Source organism: Notechis scutatus, chromosome 2 (assembly GCF_049901735.1).
Source record: "Notechis scutatus isolate UNSWTSFEM ecotype Mainland chromosome 2, rNotScu1.2, whole genome shotgun sequence".
Classification (NCBI taxonomy): domain Eukaryota; kingdom Metazoa; phylum Chordata; class Lepidosauria; order Squamata; family Elapidae; genus Notechis; species Notechis scutatus.
The window spans coordinates 83,840,077-83,856,829 of record NC_142010.1 but is presented as its reverse complement, the minus strand read 5'-3'; the positions used below and the strand labels follow the sequence as shown (position 1 = coordinate 83,856,829).

The window sequence follows — 16,753 nt, the reverse complement described above, 5'->3', positions numbered from 1 at the left end:
GCAAATTGCTGGGAGGCAGAGGCAGGTTATTTTTCTTGGTTTCCTCCCCAAAAGCAAGGTGCATCTTATACTTCGGAGCGTCTTATAGTCCGAAAAATTCAATATATTACTAACTGGATATTTTTTGTTTGACATAATGTTATAAGTTGTAAAATTATAAGGTTGGTAAGAGTTGATTCTGTCTCTGATTCAATGCAGCTTACTTTCTTGCTTTGACTCTTGTAAAATTCCCTTGTATTGCATTATTTCTGTTTAAGAGGAAGCAGTGTTACAACTCAGACAGTCTAATTTGAACATCAGAATTGTAGAGTAAGAGTTTAATGGATTTTAAAAGATTATGGAGCAGTTTCACATTTTTTTCCTCACATACCTGAACGAAAGCTCATGCATTTTTCAAATAGCAGGAAAAAAACACCCCCCCTCAACTATTTTTAGATGATGTGTTCTCATGAGGAAGCTTAAATTTGTGCTCAGTTGTTGTACTTCTAAAACAATGTCTTTTGTTATCTTTTGGCAGACAAATAGTTTGCAATACCTCATTCATGATGAAATTGTGAAGGGTTGGTTCTGTACAGGGAAGTATGATCCTGTCAAAACTAATGATGCTTCTTTCTGTGGAACTGGATGGCTTTTGACACTAAACCTACTCCCATTTTGCTGGGATCAGACCTTTCCTCTTCAGGCCCTAAGTTTCCAGGCACTGCGATAGTACCTCAGTGGGAGTCATCTTTTTGCCTGAGGTTGAAATGTAAAACTGGGTAACACTGGAAAACTGTAGATTCTTGACCATATTGATTTGCCCAACAGCTGCATGTAGATGTTAAATAGGAACAAGGAGAGTGTTGAGAATTCATTACTGTTCTGACCAAAGCCCCTGGTCATCTCCCTGTACAGTATCTGACTCATTCTTTGCAAAGCATACCAGGTGTCTGGAAAATCACTATGCTTGTTATTAATCACATCTTCACTTTCAAAAGTTCAATAGACCTATCAGTAAAACACAGGAATGCAAATTGATTTAAACCGTGAGAGTTGCTCTTCTGGTTTTGTCCCAAGGGACGGCAATATAATTTTTCTGCTCTCTCTGCTGGGACTGGTTTTTGCATGGCTCTTACCTTTGAATTGTTTCATTATTTTGAAAAAGGAGATAGCTATATTTTTTCAACATGCTGCTGTCTACCACCCTTGACTTATGGACACATTTAGAACTGGAATTTTAGTCACTAAGCAATGCAGGTCATCACGTGACTGGACTCCAGTTTATGACCATTTTTACCATGGGCATTAAGCAAATCGCTGTTGTTAAGAGAATCACATAGTCATTAAGTGAATCAAGCTTCCCCAATTTATTTAGCTTGTCAGAGGCCATCTCAGAAGGGTACAAATTGTGATCATGTGATGCTGCAAGATGTTGCAACCATTGAATATGCGAGCTGGTTGCCAAGCACTCGAAATGCAACCATGTGACTGCGGGGGTGATTACCTTTTCCAAAGCAATCATAATTGAACCATTGTCAAAGGAAAAAAGAACTATCTGTAACTGACAGCATTGCCATTTACTGCAGCAGAAGCTCCTGAAATTTACAAAAGCTCTGTAACTGCCACTTGGGCAGGAGGACGCTATGCTACCTCACTCCCCTTCAGGAACCACTCCGAATCACTTCGGCACCCATGATTCACACTCATCCAAGACCACCCCCACCACACTTTATTGAGACTGGTTGGGTGGTGATTGTCCTGATGGCAGCAAACACTGAATTGTAGAAAAAGCACAGCCAAGAGAATACACTCAAACTAGCTCTGAGTTGTAAGATTGATGAAACAATCTGATCTAGTGGTTAAGACATCAGGCTAGAAAGTGGGAGACCATAAGTTCTAGTCTTGCTTCAGGGTTAAAGCCACCTTGGACCAGTCACTTTCTCTCAACCCTAGGAATGATGCAATGCCAACTGCTGTTCCACTTTGAAATTATTTACTCATTATGACTTATGTTTCTCTGTTAGTGTGGTTCTTAATATTTTATATACCACCATTGTTCCCAGAAGCAAAGGATACAAACTACTTGGCCTACTTCCTTATTAAATTATTCTGTGGAACTGAGAAACTATCATGATTCAGTTTATTATTGGAAATCAGGAGGTCCTTTTGCTTTCATTCTGAAATTGTAGAAAAAGGAAGAAATGGAAAATCAAGTTCAGAAGAACATACTCTGTTAATTTCCTTCAGTCTGGTATATGCCCGCTGTGGTAGCACCAGGAAAAACTGTATTAACCTTTTTGTATTCTAGATTGACATTCCATTTCTTGTTCAAAATTGCATGAATTAACCTGCTGTTGTTGTTATTTTCAGGAATTAAATACTATCTATTACTATCTTCATGGAATGGATATATTATCTCATCTCAGGGAGCATCAGTTAAGGTAAGGGTAGCTAATCAATGAAAATGGGATGTTTAAATATGTTACTACAATGTTCATTTTATACAGTTAGGTTTTCATAGCATGGGTACTTTGATATGCAAAGTAACTTATTCTCCAGTGAGCTGTTCCAAGCATCCAGGCCAGGGTAATGATTCTGTCTTGCTGTTCGATAGGCTGAGCAAAGTTCTGAGGACCCGCTTCCTTGACACTTGTCCCCAGTTTTTTGCTCAGTCTGTTGTTCAATTAGATGTTTTTTCTTGACTGGGAGCTCTTCAGACCCGTTTTTTGGGGGGAGTAAAGGACCATCTTTGAACTTCTTTGCTGATCTGTGAATACTGTGTTGGGTGGTGAGTTTTTTCTGGATGGTAACCACTCGTTTAAAGAGAAGCGTGTTAGCACGATCCCTCTGACAGCGCCATTTGACAACTAGTGCTATTTGACAGCGGGTGCCATTTTGACGGCCGATATTCGATTGGCTCAGCCAGCCTTGAAAAAAGTCAACGAGAAGAGCAGGAGCTCAATTCCACTGATAGGCTGGTTCTTTTTGGAGCAGCGTTTTGAGAGGCAACCTGTCTTTGGTTAAAAGCAGGTCGTTTTTCAAAGCCGCGGTAGGCACCTTTTTTTGAAAGCTGGAATTGACAGTCAAAGCATAGCTGAGACAAGAAAACCTTTTAGCAGCTTCGGCAGAAAAGACTCAAGCCAGCCAGAAAACTGCATGACCTAAGTGAGAAAAGGGCGTTAGTGCGATTCTGCTGGTTGCCACACTTGTGGCAAAAGGTGGGGGGGTTTTTTAGCGCCCAGAATTTTTGTCAGCTGGAGCTATTTTTGACAGTTGACAGTTGGCGCCTGGGTCATTTTGAAATTTACTTTCCTTACCTTTACCTTTAATTTTACTTTTAAAATATTATCTCAAGGCAAGAGGAAAAAACCCCAAGTATTACACAATACAAGCATGCATTATATACACTTTTTTCCAGTTTTGGAGAATTTTCCAAATCATGGGATACAACAAGCAGTAAACAACGACAGAGAAGAGTACAGTTAAAAATAAACAAAATAAAAATCCCTCTTCCCAATTCTGTAACAAATTAGTTGGGGCTGATTCTGGAATCAGTGGAACTTATTTCTGGGCAATTATAATGTACTTCAGGCCTCACTGCAAAGGGAGAACTTTCGTATTTTCAAGTATAAAATAAGTCCTCTCTCTTCCAGATGTGAGATTTTGCATGATCCTTTAAGAAAATGAAATGTTACAAAATCTGATATAGAAATGATTATTTCTAGCAAGATGTGAATGTTATATGTTGATGCTTAAATTTTTCTTCTTAGAATTATGACTTCCAGTGCACGGTATAAAAGATATGATGGAAATCAAGTTTTATTTTGGTAAGTACATTTAATCATTACTTGAAATGAAGCAAAACATATAACTGGTATCAGAAGAATCATATCTACATCTTTGTAATGCATGTACATTTTATTATCCAAATAAAAGACCCCAAAAATTAGACTATCCACAAACTTAAATTTATAATTGACACTTAAGACTCGAGCCTTTCTTCTGCACGTGTATACTTGCACAAATAAAGAGTGAATAGGAAAACATCTTTGAAAAGCTTTAATTGGGAGTTCTTGATAGAAGAAGCAGATAATGTATATTTGTGTTTTTTTTTCTTTAGCTCTGATACTATTGCAAGATGCTGGTATATTCTTCTTTCTGGATCTGTGCTTATGAAGGATTCTATGTTTTTGCCACCCTGCAGGTATGTAAGAAATCAGTGTTGATAAGGAAAAATAAATAATCTTGATAACCCAGTTAAATACACATAATGCATGGTGAGAAAAATAAGTTTGTACACTTAATCTATTTTTTAAAATTCTTGGAAATGTCATAGATAATGTTTACTTGAAAAGAATGGATTATAAAATCAAATCTTTGTCACAGTCATAGACCAGCATAGGACTATAACATAGAATAAAGCATGCATGTATTTGTACACTGCATGTAATGCCGAATTGTTGATATTTGGGTGAAAGTATATTGCTTGCAAAATAGTCTGTAGATTAGAGTAAAACACCTGGAATGTAATGCGTGTACTGTGTAAAACTGGGCTTTGATTGCGCTTACGACATATTAGAAAAACACACCAAAAATTTAATAGCATGTGTGGGAAGCCACCCCCACCTCCTAGAAGAATGAAATATTTTGAGGAATATTAAAAAAAGGCAGGATAAAATATTTCCCCTTAAAAGAGAAATAAAAAATCTTAAAAGGGAGACAGAAGCTGAGCCCCAGCTCCCTGCCCCCAAGCAGATACTGAGCTAGGCCAGCTTTTAGAAATGCAGATTTGGTAATCCATTCAAGACGTGATATTTTGAACAAAGACAGAATTTGGTAGAATGATAGGATTAGCCTACACTCAAAATCCAAACCACTTGACAAAGCCATTAAGCCATAATAGGAATTGCCCAACACCCTTTCGGAACACAAGCTCCTTCATTGCATCATTTCAGTTCCAGCAAATTCCAACCAAACTTAGCTCAGACAAACTGACCCCTACATGACCCCATGGGAGTCTGACAACAGCCAATAGAATACATGTTCTTGCATAGGAACAGGAAGCTCAAGTTCAAAGCCCAAGAGAAGGTATAAAAAACTCCCATTCTCAACTCCATGAGGTCAGCAGCTGTGTGGTTCTGCTTCATCATTAAACCTTCATTCCAGTCAACCTGCAGCCTCCATTTTGACTCCAGTGCCCTTTTCCCGGCTTGGAACTGAACCAGGTAGATTTTCGTTCCAACACATGTCTTGGTTCAGATAAATAATGGAGTCTATTTCTTATCTTACAATGATAATGATGATGATGATGATGATGATGATGATGATGATGATGATGATGAAATGGAGCTTTGAATAATATTGCTTGGCCCCAAAATAGAATAATGTGATTGATATGTAGTTCAGTTTTAAAAAGGAAGAAAAAGATTTGACTGAAATTGATATTTATCTGTAGTGTTTTAAAATGAAAACTATCGAAAGACTTACAGATAATATATTTGAGCTAAGTCAATAGAACTAAAATGATTAAGCTTATTGATAATTTTGTTAAAATAGTAACTTAAATACGATTTATAGTAATTATAGAATTATTCACATTAAGATAAAGTAAGCTCTTATCTCACTTTATAAAAAGCTGCTACTGTTTGCTAGTGTAATCAGATAATTGGAAGTTCTGATGTTTTGTTTCTTTCTTGGTTCACATATTGAGTTAAATCATGGTTTGTTTAGTCATGTTTTTTGGATTAAAGTACAATTGATTGAGTTTTTGTTGTTGTTAGTTGCGAAGTTGTGTCCGATCCATTGTGACCCCATGGACAACGTTCCTTCAGGTCTTCCTGTCCCCTACCGTTTCCTGGAGTCCATTTAAGCTCACGCCTACTGCTTCAGTGACTCCATCCAGCCACCTCATTCTCTGCCACCCCCTTCTTTTTCTTTTGATTGAGTTTATACATATACTAAGTCAAAATCAAGTAAATCACATTGTGTGTTAGTACAAGTGGTTAACCAATTCTTGGGTTCTTATTTACATATTCTTCATAAGATTAATTGTCAAGAGGGTTTGCCCCTCTTTGAGTGCAAGTTTATTTTAAGCTATTTTAGTTTCTCTTTATCATATGACCCAGAAACTTAATTTATAGTATATCAAAAGAATTGTTTTCAAAGAAATTCAGTACAATCCTAAAATAGAATGCCTGCCAAATACAGTTGCAAGTAATCAGACAAAGATTATTTGTTTAAAAATTTATATTTGTAAAAGTCAGATACCAAAAATGAGAGCATTGTTATAACAATCATGACAATAATTATTTACAAAAAACATAAGCATGCCTTAAAATATGTAGCACATGCTCTCTTCCATTGTAAAGGAAAACAAAAACAGAAAAGTCACCCATAAATGAAAGACTCAGCATTGTTTTATCTTCTGTTATGTCCATGGTGTTTGCAAAATTGACTGTGGCAGGGGGTAGTAGTGACTTGTACTGTAAATGAATGATGTATACCATAAATACAACATTCTTAAACTGAAACAAGTTCAGAAATTCATCTCTCCCCAAATTATCTTCAGCTAACCTCTTGGGATAGCATTGTTCCATAACAGAATCCACTTTTTAAAATAAGAATGTCCTTATTATTTCTGCCAAAGTTTATGTTTCAGATAAGCAAAATTTAGAAGGTTATTTGTTTTTCTGCTAGCTTGACCTTGGATCTGGTCCAGTGCTTCTTGGCAGGCCATCAGCTCTTTATATCTCACTTGTCTTGGGTAACAACAGGCATGTTCGTATTTGCCTTATTCTCAGCTTTACCTTTTAACTTCTTAAGCCTTCCATGTTTTATCAATTTTAATAGCATGTTCTAAAACAAAGTATTGTCAACAGAATCTCAAAATTAGTTACACCGTAGTGGATATAGAGAAATTTTGGAAATTTAAAGAACTCTCTTTTAAACTATCTTTAAAATATAGTTTAAAGAACTATGTCCCATTTGAATTGGAGTTTCAACCAAAACATCATTTAATAAGGGAAATAAAACTTTCAAAACTCTCAAACTGCTTCACTAGAAGTCAGATCTGTGGGTACTGTCTGAAAGAAGATTGCTCAAGTGGAAGAGAAAGAAAGAAGTTGTCTCTAGGTTTCACAAGGCATTTACCTCCACAGAATTGCAGAAATAGTAATAGAAAGAGCAGTAGATCGCCCCACTTAATGTCCAATAATGTCAAGCAGGAATCCTGCCTCTTCAATCAAATCTCAATTTAATAGTGCAGTAAATGCAGTCTTCTCAGGATATTCTGAACTAAAATAATATGTTGAATTATTCTGCTTTTCTCTGTTAGACTGCTGCGAGAGTCCAGTTCAGGGTAGGCTCCGCCTCCTTTGTCATGGGACTGAATCTGTCAAGCTGTTAGCCTTGCCTCCGTTGCCAGCTTTTGACTCAGTCCCTCGTTGGAGTTAGTTGTGTTTTTGCTATCTCTTTTGTTTGAGAGATTGAGAATTGTGTGTTTTGGTAAGATGACTTGTTTTAACAGTGAAAAAGTCGGAATTATGCTTCCGGGGACCAGGTGGAGCCAGCGACTCCACTAATTACATGTTATTCTTTTGCCAAATTCACAAAACTTCTTTTTGATTGTTAGCATCTCATATCTCTTTTCAATCTCAATTCTGTTACTATGTAGCTTCAAGGAAATTTTGATATTTAGTTAAATTCATTCTTGCTTCTACCCACATAATTCTTATACTTTTGGCTGCCTCACAGTCCCTAAGTATAAAAGAACTCTGCTTAATGGTTGGGAAGGTGTATTTTCTTCACTCCTTCTTCCTATACAGTTGTGCTCATAAGTTTATGAATTTATGATTTCTTGGCCATTTTTCAGAGAATATGAATGATAACACAAAAACTTTTCTTTCACTCATGGTCCGTGCTTGGCTGAAACCATTTGTTATCAATCAACCGTGTTTACTCTTTTTAAATCATAATGAAAACAGAAACTACCCAAATGACCCTGATCAAAAGTTTACATACCCTGGTGATTTTGACCTGATAACATGCACACAGGTTGGCACAAAGGGGTTTGAATGGCTATTAAAGGTAACTATCCTCACCTGTGATCTGTTTGCTTGTAATTAGTGTGTGTGCATAAAAAGGTCAATGAGTTCTTGGACTCCTGACAGACCCTTGCATCATTCATCCAGTGCTGCACTGACATTTCTGGCTTCTGAGTCATGGGGAAAGCAAAATAATTGTCAAAGGATCTGCGGGAAAAGGTAGTTGAACTGTATAAAACAGGAAAGGGATAAAAAAAGATATCCAAGGAATTGAGAATGCCAATCAGCAGTGTTCAAACACTACTCAAGAAGTGGAAAATGAGGGGTTCTGTTGAAACCAAACCATGGTCAGGTAGACCAACTAAAATGTCAGCCACAACTGCCAGGAAAATTGTTTGGGATGCAAAGAAAACCCCACAAATAACTTCAGGTGAAATACAGGACTCTCTGAAAACATCTGGTGTGGCTGTTTCAAGATGCACAATAAGAAGGCACTTGAAGAAAGATGGGCTGCATGGTCGAGTTGCCAGAAGAAAGCCATTACTACGCAAATGCCACAAAGTATCCTGCTTACAATACGCCAAACAGCACAGAGACAAGCCTCAAATGTTCTGGCACAAAGTCATTTGGAGTGATGAGACCAAATTTGAGCTTTTTGGCCACCACCATAAATGCTACATTTGAAGAGGAATCAACAAGGCCTATGATGAAAAGTACACCATTCCTACTGTGAAACATGGAGGCTGATGTTTTGGGGATGTGAGCTACAAAGGCACAGGAAATTTGGTCAGAATTGATGGCAAGATGAATGCAATATGTTATCAAAAGATACTGGAGGAAAATTTGCATTCATCATGCCCGGAAGCTGCGCATGGGGTGTACTTGGACATTCCAACATGACAATGATCCTAAACACAAGGCCAAGTTGACCTGTCATTGGCTACAGCAGAATAAGGTGAAGGTTCTGGAGTGGCCATCTCAGCCTCCTGACCTCAATATCATTGAGCCACTCTGGGGAGATCTCAAACATGCAGTTCATGCAAGACAGCTCAAGAATTTACAGGAACTGGAGGCTTTTTGCCAGGAAGAATGGGCAGCTTTACCATCTGAGAAGATAAAGAGCCTCATCCACACATACCATAAAAGACTTCAAGCTGTCATTTATGTTAAAGGGGGTAATACACCGTATTAAGAACTGGGGTATGTAAATTTTTGATCAGGGTCATTTGGGTAGTTTCTGTTGTCATGATTTAAAAAGAGTAAACGCAGTTGATTGATAATAAATGTCGTCAGCCAACTACTAACCATGAGTGAAAGAAAAGTTTTTGTGTTATCATTCATATTCTCTGACAAAAGGCCAAGAAATCATAAATTCTGCCAAGGTATGTAAACTTATGAGCACAGCTGTATTTTGTGGTTCTGACCAAATCGTTCGATGTTATTGGACTGTTCCATCAGTCAAAAATAATTCTGTTTCTGAACACTTCAGACTAATCTAGATTTTCTGTTACACAATGTTTATGATGAGGTGCTAAAGTTTTCCTCTGGAGGTCTGTTCCATGCAGATCTTAGCTATACAAGCAAATAAAGCAGATAACTACTTCAGTGTCAGCTTTTCTTTGGCAGATCATCTGCAGAGATATTTGAATTGATTGACCAGTTCTAACAGTTCTTAGTCTTGAAGCTCATCTTGCCTAGTTAGTTAACAAATCAAAGCTGAAAAAAGTTGGATATCAGCAAGAGAATGATTGGAAGTTTATTTCCAAATCAAGCACAAAGTAATTCCCAAAAAGAGAAAGAAAGAATTTGAAATACCCTTTATAGCTCATAAACTTGAATAGGGATATTTCAAACATATAGTACATGCAAGATTTAATAATATTTCTGAGTCAGAAAATTCTTCAAGGAATAATGGGAAAAATGCTCCAAAATCAGAAATAGCAGGCTGGCTGAAAACCATTGTTTCTATAAAAGAAATAACTGCCTACAAGGGCGTCCAAATTTTGCACCTGCCATATTCAATCTGTAAATAATTAAATATCATTTAATATGCATTTAAATTTTCAGAAATATGAAAATATTTTGTACCAGGTTGAGATTCTGTCAATGTCTGTTTACTTAGATACCCATTGTAGTTGGACCAGGGCTTCCTAAATTTTACATTAAAACTAATGGCAGCATTGTAACAATCAACTTAGTGCTGTATCAAAGCTGGCCAGTAGCACAGGATATTTGAAACAAGAAAAAATTGTGTGTGTGTGTTTAATCCCTTAATTCTGGGAATAATCCCTTTGCTTTGGATAATAGCTTGACTCCCTCTTCTTTGTGGCAGTCCCTGAGATATTGGAGCACTGCTATCATATCACCCCTAGTCCTTCTTTTCATCAAGCTAGACATATCCAATTCTATTCTATTCTTTATATGTTTTAGCCTCCAGTCCCCTAATCATCTTTGTTGCTCTTCTCTGTACTCTTTCTAGAGTCTCAACATATTTTTTATATTGTGGTGATCAAAATGGGATGTACTATTCCAAGTGTGGCCTTACCAAGGCGTTATAAAATTGTATTAACACTTCATGTGATTTAATTCTATCCCTCTGTTTATGCAGCCTAGAACTGTGTTGGCTTTTTGGGCAGCTGCAGCCCACTGCTGGCTCATATTTAAATGATTGTCCATTAGGACTCCAAATGCATCCTGCTTAGCGTGCAGTATCTGTATGTGTGCATGCAGGATGCGTAAGCAGGTTGAAATGCTGGCTGAGTAGGCCACTGATTGAGTGTATGATTTGAAAAAATAAATAAATTTAAAACTTCAGACACCATTTCCAGTTAACAGTGTTTCTAATTATAATTTTATTTAACCAGAAGACTGAGCTCATTTTTTTTTCTTTTAACATTTAAGCAAAGTAATGTTGCTAATATTTTTTCTGAAAGTGTCTGATACTGAAGTAGATCTTGATTCATGCAGCTATTTATTGCTACTCTCCAGATTTTCAATAGTGGTGTTTTCTTATAATATTTGGAAGGTGATGGGAATTAAATATGGAAGCCAATGCATGCAGTGTGTGTTCACTGATATGGTTTTGCAAAGCAATAGAATGTATACTAGTCCTTTGCTAAGCATGTTGGCACAAACAAGGACGTGTCCTCAAAGTGTTAAGGCAACAGTTTTTTGGAAGACATGGTGCAGTATCTTTTGTAGTTTTTTTTTTAAACTTCACATGTTTATGCACACATGCAAATATGGATGCATAAATCACATTTCTGCTGAAACTGCAACGAAGCACAGCAGCTGGGCATGCATGCACATGTGCAGACAGCTCCGGTAAGCCTTCAAAACAGCACACCAAGCCTATTAGAGGATGTGGCTGTTTTGAGGGGAAACATTGCAGTGAGCTTTTTTTTTTTTTTTTAAAGCAAAGGAACCTTTTTGAATGTTTTGCACAAGCCTATTTTCTATCATTTTTATGATCTTTATTATTAGTGAAATGATATTCTGTTTCTAATTTAGTGCAATTAACTCTGAAATATATGGATGTCACTATTGTTTGTGTTATATTTTAAATCTCTCTCTATATAAAAGCGAAATACTACTCATGCATCATCACAAAATCTCCAGAACCGTGATGCTTTAGATGTTTGAAATTTGGCACGTATGTTCCTCTTGGCTTCTAGGTGCTCACTAAGAAAGGATTTTTTTGAAATGACCACCAGAGCATTAGTATTTCATATATTATTATTAACACACTCTGATGCTAAGGAGTTCTACTCCCCCTCCCCATCTGAAAAGAAATTTGTTCCAAATACAAAACACAGCAGAGGAGAGGAGTTTCAGTTTTAGTTTCACAGCAGCAACCAGCTTTTAGTTCAGAACAGTTGAGCTAAGCCACGCTCAGGCTCTTTGCTGTCTCCTTCTTGTTCACACAGCAAATACTGTTTCACTTTCCAAACAGCCCACAACTCTCTCATACACTGACAGTATGCTAGCCAGATGAATACCGATGGATGCTGGTAGGCAGAGGCAGAATTCTCCTCCCCCCCGCATTTTCCTCCCCCAAAACTAAGCCTGACCACATAGTTTTGTAGTGAAGCACGGATATCAAGCTAGTTTCCTTATATGCAAGAACTCTTTTGGGTGATCTTGAACTATAATAAATACACTAGTTCTGATTTATTGAAAGTAGATTCTACAGACTAATAATGCTTCTTTCATACTCCCAATGACTTTCAGTAAATAAGTATTGCATGTATACAATGCCTTGTTACAAATCCTTTTCTATAAAATGTAAGGTAGTTAATAAAATGTCAAAATAGTTCATTTCATGTGGACAGCTGTTTTGTTAGTATTTGAGCCTGTGATGTGATTTATCGATGTTTTATACCAAGTCTAATTTAAATAAAAAGTTTTTACCATTTTACAGCCTCATATATCTGTACCTTACCCTGAAACACTCAATAAATAGGTTGTGGGGGAACTTTTCATTTATTTTAGGTTTGAATTACTGCAAAATTATTTTTAAATAATGTGTTAACTATTAACTCTGAAATGTATGGACATCACTACTGTTTTGACGTCACTAATATTGAGCAGAATAGTAGTTTCAGCTTATACAGAATGTAGTTTTTGCCTTAGTAATCTTTTAACTTTTGTATGCGCAACCTAAATAATTTCTTTTAACACAATAATCATTTCCTATCTTTCACTATGAAAAGACTAATTTAGTAGTATATGCAAGTTCAAGACAGATAAACTTAAAGCTACATATTCTACTGTATATGATGTCTGATAAAATGGAAATTTATCCTTGCTAGTTATGCTAATTTCCTGCTTTATATTCATTACAATCATTATGATAAAGAATTATCCAAAACATTTTTGGATTGGTTTCATCAAACTTATTTCTTAAATATTGTACATCTATACCTCTAATAGCAATTTTAGCAATCCCTCTCCACTTTTTGGGATTTTAAAGGGTCCTGTTGAATGAATGGTAGATTCCACCTTTTTTCTTAGAACTTTGAAAATAATATTTAAATATTATAATGCAAGATGAGTTTTACGCTAAAAACTAGAACCTTTTAAGAAAAATTACTTATTCTTACTTCTTACTATTATACTTATTAGGTTACTACAATAAATGGTAAAATATTTTCTGTCAATGTGTGATGTGTGCATAATAATTTGTCTTTAGACTTTTTCTTATTTCACATTGTTCCTTAGTATTCAAAGTTGTTTCTTCTTTTTCCCTAATGAAATAAATAATGACATTTGAGCTGTCAATAGAATTCATTTTTGTCCAAATATATGTATTATATCAATCTGCACCAGCAAGTCTTTCTCCCCCTCCCTCTCCGGGAATTAGAGAAAATTTATCTTCTTATGATCTTATAGTTCAGAGATCTTCAAACTTGATAGCTTTAAGACTTGTGAACTTCAACTCCCATAATTGCTCTTCCAGTCATGTTAGCTCAGGGTTAGGATTAGTTGACTAGATTCTTGTGTATAGGCTTGAGCAATAAATCTTAACTACGACTTAAGATATGCTCCTAATTCTTTGCACTTAGCATCTGCTCATCTAACTGGAGTTTTCCTTTTCCTTGTACCACAGGGGTCCCCAACCACCGGTCCGCGGACCGGTACCAGTCCGTGGAACAAGTCCTACCGGGCCGCTGGTTTGCTGGGCGCCGCCATCTTTTTTTGATGAAAAAGTGCTTCCGGTGAGCTTTTCCAGGTAGAAAGCTCACCGGAAGACTTTTTCATCAAAAAAAGATGGCGGCACCCAGCTAATGCCGGTACCGGGCCGCGCCATAAAAAAGGTTGGGGATACCGGGCCGCGGCATAAGAAAGGTTGGGGATCACTGTTGTACCACATCGACTCACTAAAATTTCCCCAAAGGTTCTTCTAACTGCTGAAGCTGTTTTATTGGGAATGTACCCAGAGATTATAGGGAAAAAGAGGGAACTTGATTTGCTAGTTCATGTCTGCTTTATTTCCCTCTTACCTCATTATACATTCTATTCTACAAGTCATGCTTTCTATATCTTTATCACAAATTAATATTACAATCATCTAATGCCACTATAGAAGCTGATGTTATACTGTAGTATAAGACATTGTGAGATTTTCTGTTAGTTTTGCTGCTACATTTTAATATTACTTTTTATGTGTGCTTTTGTCTCTTGGTGACTCTCTGGATAAGTCCCTGCAGTCTTGGCAAGATTTTGGAAGGGGTTGGCCATTGCCTCCTTCCTAGGGCTAAGAAAGAGCGACTTTTGCAAGGTCACCAGCTGGCTTTGTATGTAAGGTGCAACTGCCTTAACCATACATCAAACTGGTTGTTATTAATACGATTATCTCTCTTTATTTTGCTTTCATTTTTTGTTTATAGTATTAGCCCTATTATATTTAGTGTTTCTTTTCTAAATTGATGTTTTAATGAATTGTAAAAAAACATAGCTGTTATACCAAAAAGTTACATTGTTCCTTAAAATAGTGGTATGGAATTTAATGCAAGATACCTTTCTGTTTTGCACAATACTTTACTATTACTAATTTTTATTTCTGCCCTGCCTACTTACTATGCAATGTTGGGTTTACACTTTCCCATTTTTCTTCACAGCTTTGGCAAGCAATCTGGAGGAAAACGAGGTTGTGAATGCATTGTGTTGGAACCTTCAGAAATGATTGTGGTAAGGACCATTCTTTAAAATAATTGATTGAGGAAGAAGGAATTATTCATTTTACATTCCTGTGGCTATGGCCACAGAAAAGTATCTCATGAATCTGTGCTTTCCACTGATTTGTTCTATTTTCTGTTAGTAATTTCTTATATTAGCACTGAAAGTTTTTAAAGGAATACATATGCCATAAATATAATATCAGTGTTCCAACTTCCAAAGTATATATAATGCTTGCTGTCTATGTGGCCTGTAACTCCCTCCTTCTTTATTTATCTTCCTCCCTATATTTAGTTATAACTTATATTTTATTGGAATTTTACTGTGATTTTATACCCACCCACCTGCCTACATACATATGTGTAAGTATGAATGTGTGTGTGTGTGTGTGTGTGTGTGTATACATACATACATACATACATTTTCTTAAGTTTTCGCAGGTACTTACATGTATGGCATTCAGCTTTGTTCGGGTATTTTCCCACATCATTGTAGTTGTGCTTTTAAAGTTGTAGCAACGTTTCGGCAGAATCTCATCTGCCATCATCAGGCTTCTGTATAGTGTTCATTCAAGCTGAATGCCAAATATATATATTTGCAGTATTTGCGTATATACATATATAGTTTCATTTTAATGTTGTGCCACCCAGAGTTGTATGGCAGCGAGATGGGTGGCAAACTTTAATAAATTAATAAAACATTTCCTTCCTTCCTCCCCTCCCCCCTGAAAATATACCTGTGTTTTAATTTCATAGTTTTAATATGATTTTATGTGTTCTTTGATTTGGAACCACCCTGAGTTGCACGCACGCGCGCACACACACACACACCAAATAAATAAATAAAACATGTTTGTTTTGTTGTTATAGTGTTATGGTACTCACTGAAATCCAGTTACCAGCTACATAGTTTCAGAGAATTTTTCTAAACTTTAGCTAATACATTTATTTTTCTCTTTTCTGCCATTGTTTCTTTTATTTTATTGACAATTTGATATAGTCTAGATTTTGCAGTTGCATTTTGTTATTTTGTATATCTTAGTGTCAGCAACAGAGACTATCCAAATGTGCTTGTTTGCTTAGCTTGGAGAAGATTAAGCTGATAGAAATGAAAAATATTGATTCTTCCATATATTTAACTTGTCAAAGATTTTACTTCTTTTTTTAATGTCAAACCTTTTTAAAGCATTTAGCTTTCTGGTCCATGTAAGATCTTCTTGATTCAACTATTTCATCATGTCTTGGATTTTGGATATTCCTTGGTTACAATGGTATTGGAAAGGCAGGTGTATACCTTTTTATGCCTTTTAAGAAATGTGTGTAAGAAAAGTAATGTTTGCAAGCGCTGGAAGAGTAGTGGAAGGGTAGGAAGTACTTAATTCTACCACTTGATCAGAAATTTTACATTTTAAAAAACCCTAACTTTGACATTACATTGAGTTTTTTAAAAAATGTTATCACTTGTTAGTTATTTTGTATAGCATATGCTACCATATGCAGTAGCTAGAAAACATTATTTTATAGAATTTGAGGCAAATATAGTGTTACAAGAATTCTCTAAACTTTTTTTATTATGTTTGTAGTTTCATAGTTCTGACAATATCTGAAGGAAGCAGGTGGATGTACTTCTATAGTTCTTGATAACAATTCATTGTGTTTATTTTTCTGGTAACAACCATGCTTAATATTATGCTTTCAGATTACATAGCCTCTATTTGGAATTTTGCTATGATGTAGTCACATAAGAAAACATATACATACATATATATACATATATATACATACATACACATACACATGCAACCTTAGAATTTGCTGGAAGATTTTCTGAGTTATTTCATGGGTTGTTTTTTTTTTGACATTGGGGGTTTCCCTGCAAGGCAGCATATTATTAATTGGAAATTACTACATTTTCAGTGTTCACTAAACATAGAATCAGAAGCAATTTCGACTCATGTAGTTCAATCTTCTTTGAAAACTTTTGAAACAGAATTATAGTTCTGATAATATTTCTGATAATTGCCTAGCTACTGTTCTCAAAGGTTTTGTAAAAGG

The 16,753-nt window shown here is 36.0% G+C and overlaps 1 protein-coding gene across 15 annotated transcripts in view; it reads left to right on the top strand.

Annotated features, from left to right (window-relative positions):
- RAPGEF6 (Rap guanine nucleotide exchange factor 6) overlaps positions 1-16,753 on the top strand; it is a 157,890-nt gene that overhangs the window by 39,119 nt on the left and 102,018 nt on the right. For all 15 annotated transcript variants that reach the window (XM_087955324.1, XM_026687401.2, XM_087955327.1 and 12 more), the window contains exons 2-5: positions 2,350-2,420; positions 3,750-3,806; positions 4,100-4,183; positions 14,642-14,711. In XM_087955324.1, the coding sequence (XP_087811450.1) occupies positions 2,350-2,420; positions 3,750-3,806; positions 4,100-4,183; positions 14,642-14,711 (282 nt within the window). The remainder of the gene's footprint in view (positions 1-2,349; positions 2,421-3,749; positions 3,807-4,099; positions 4,184-14,641; positions 14,712-16,753) is intronic.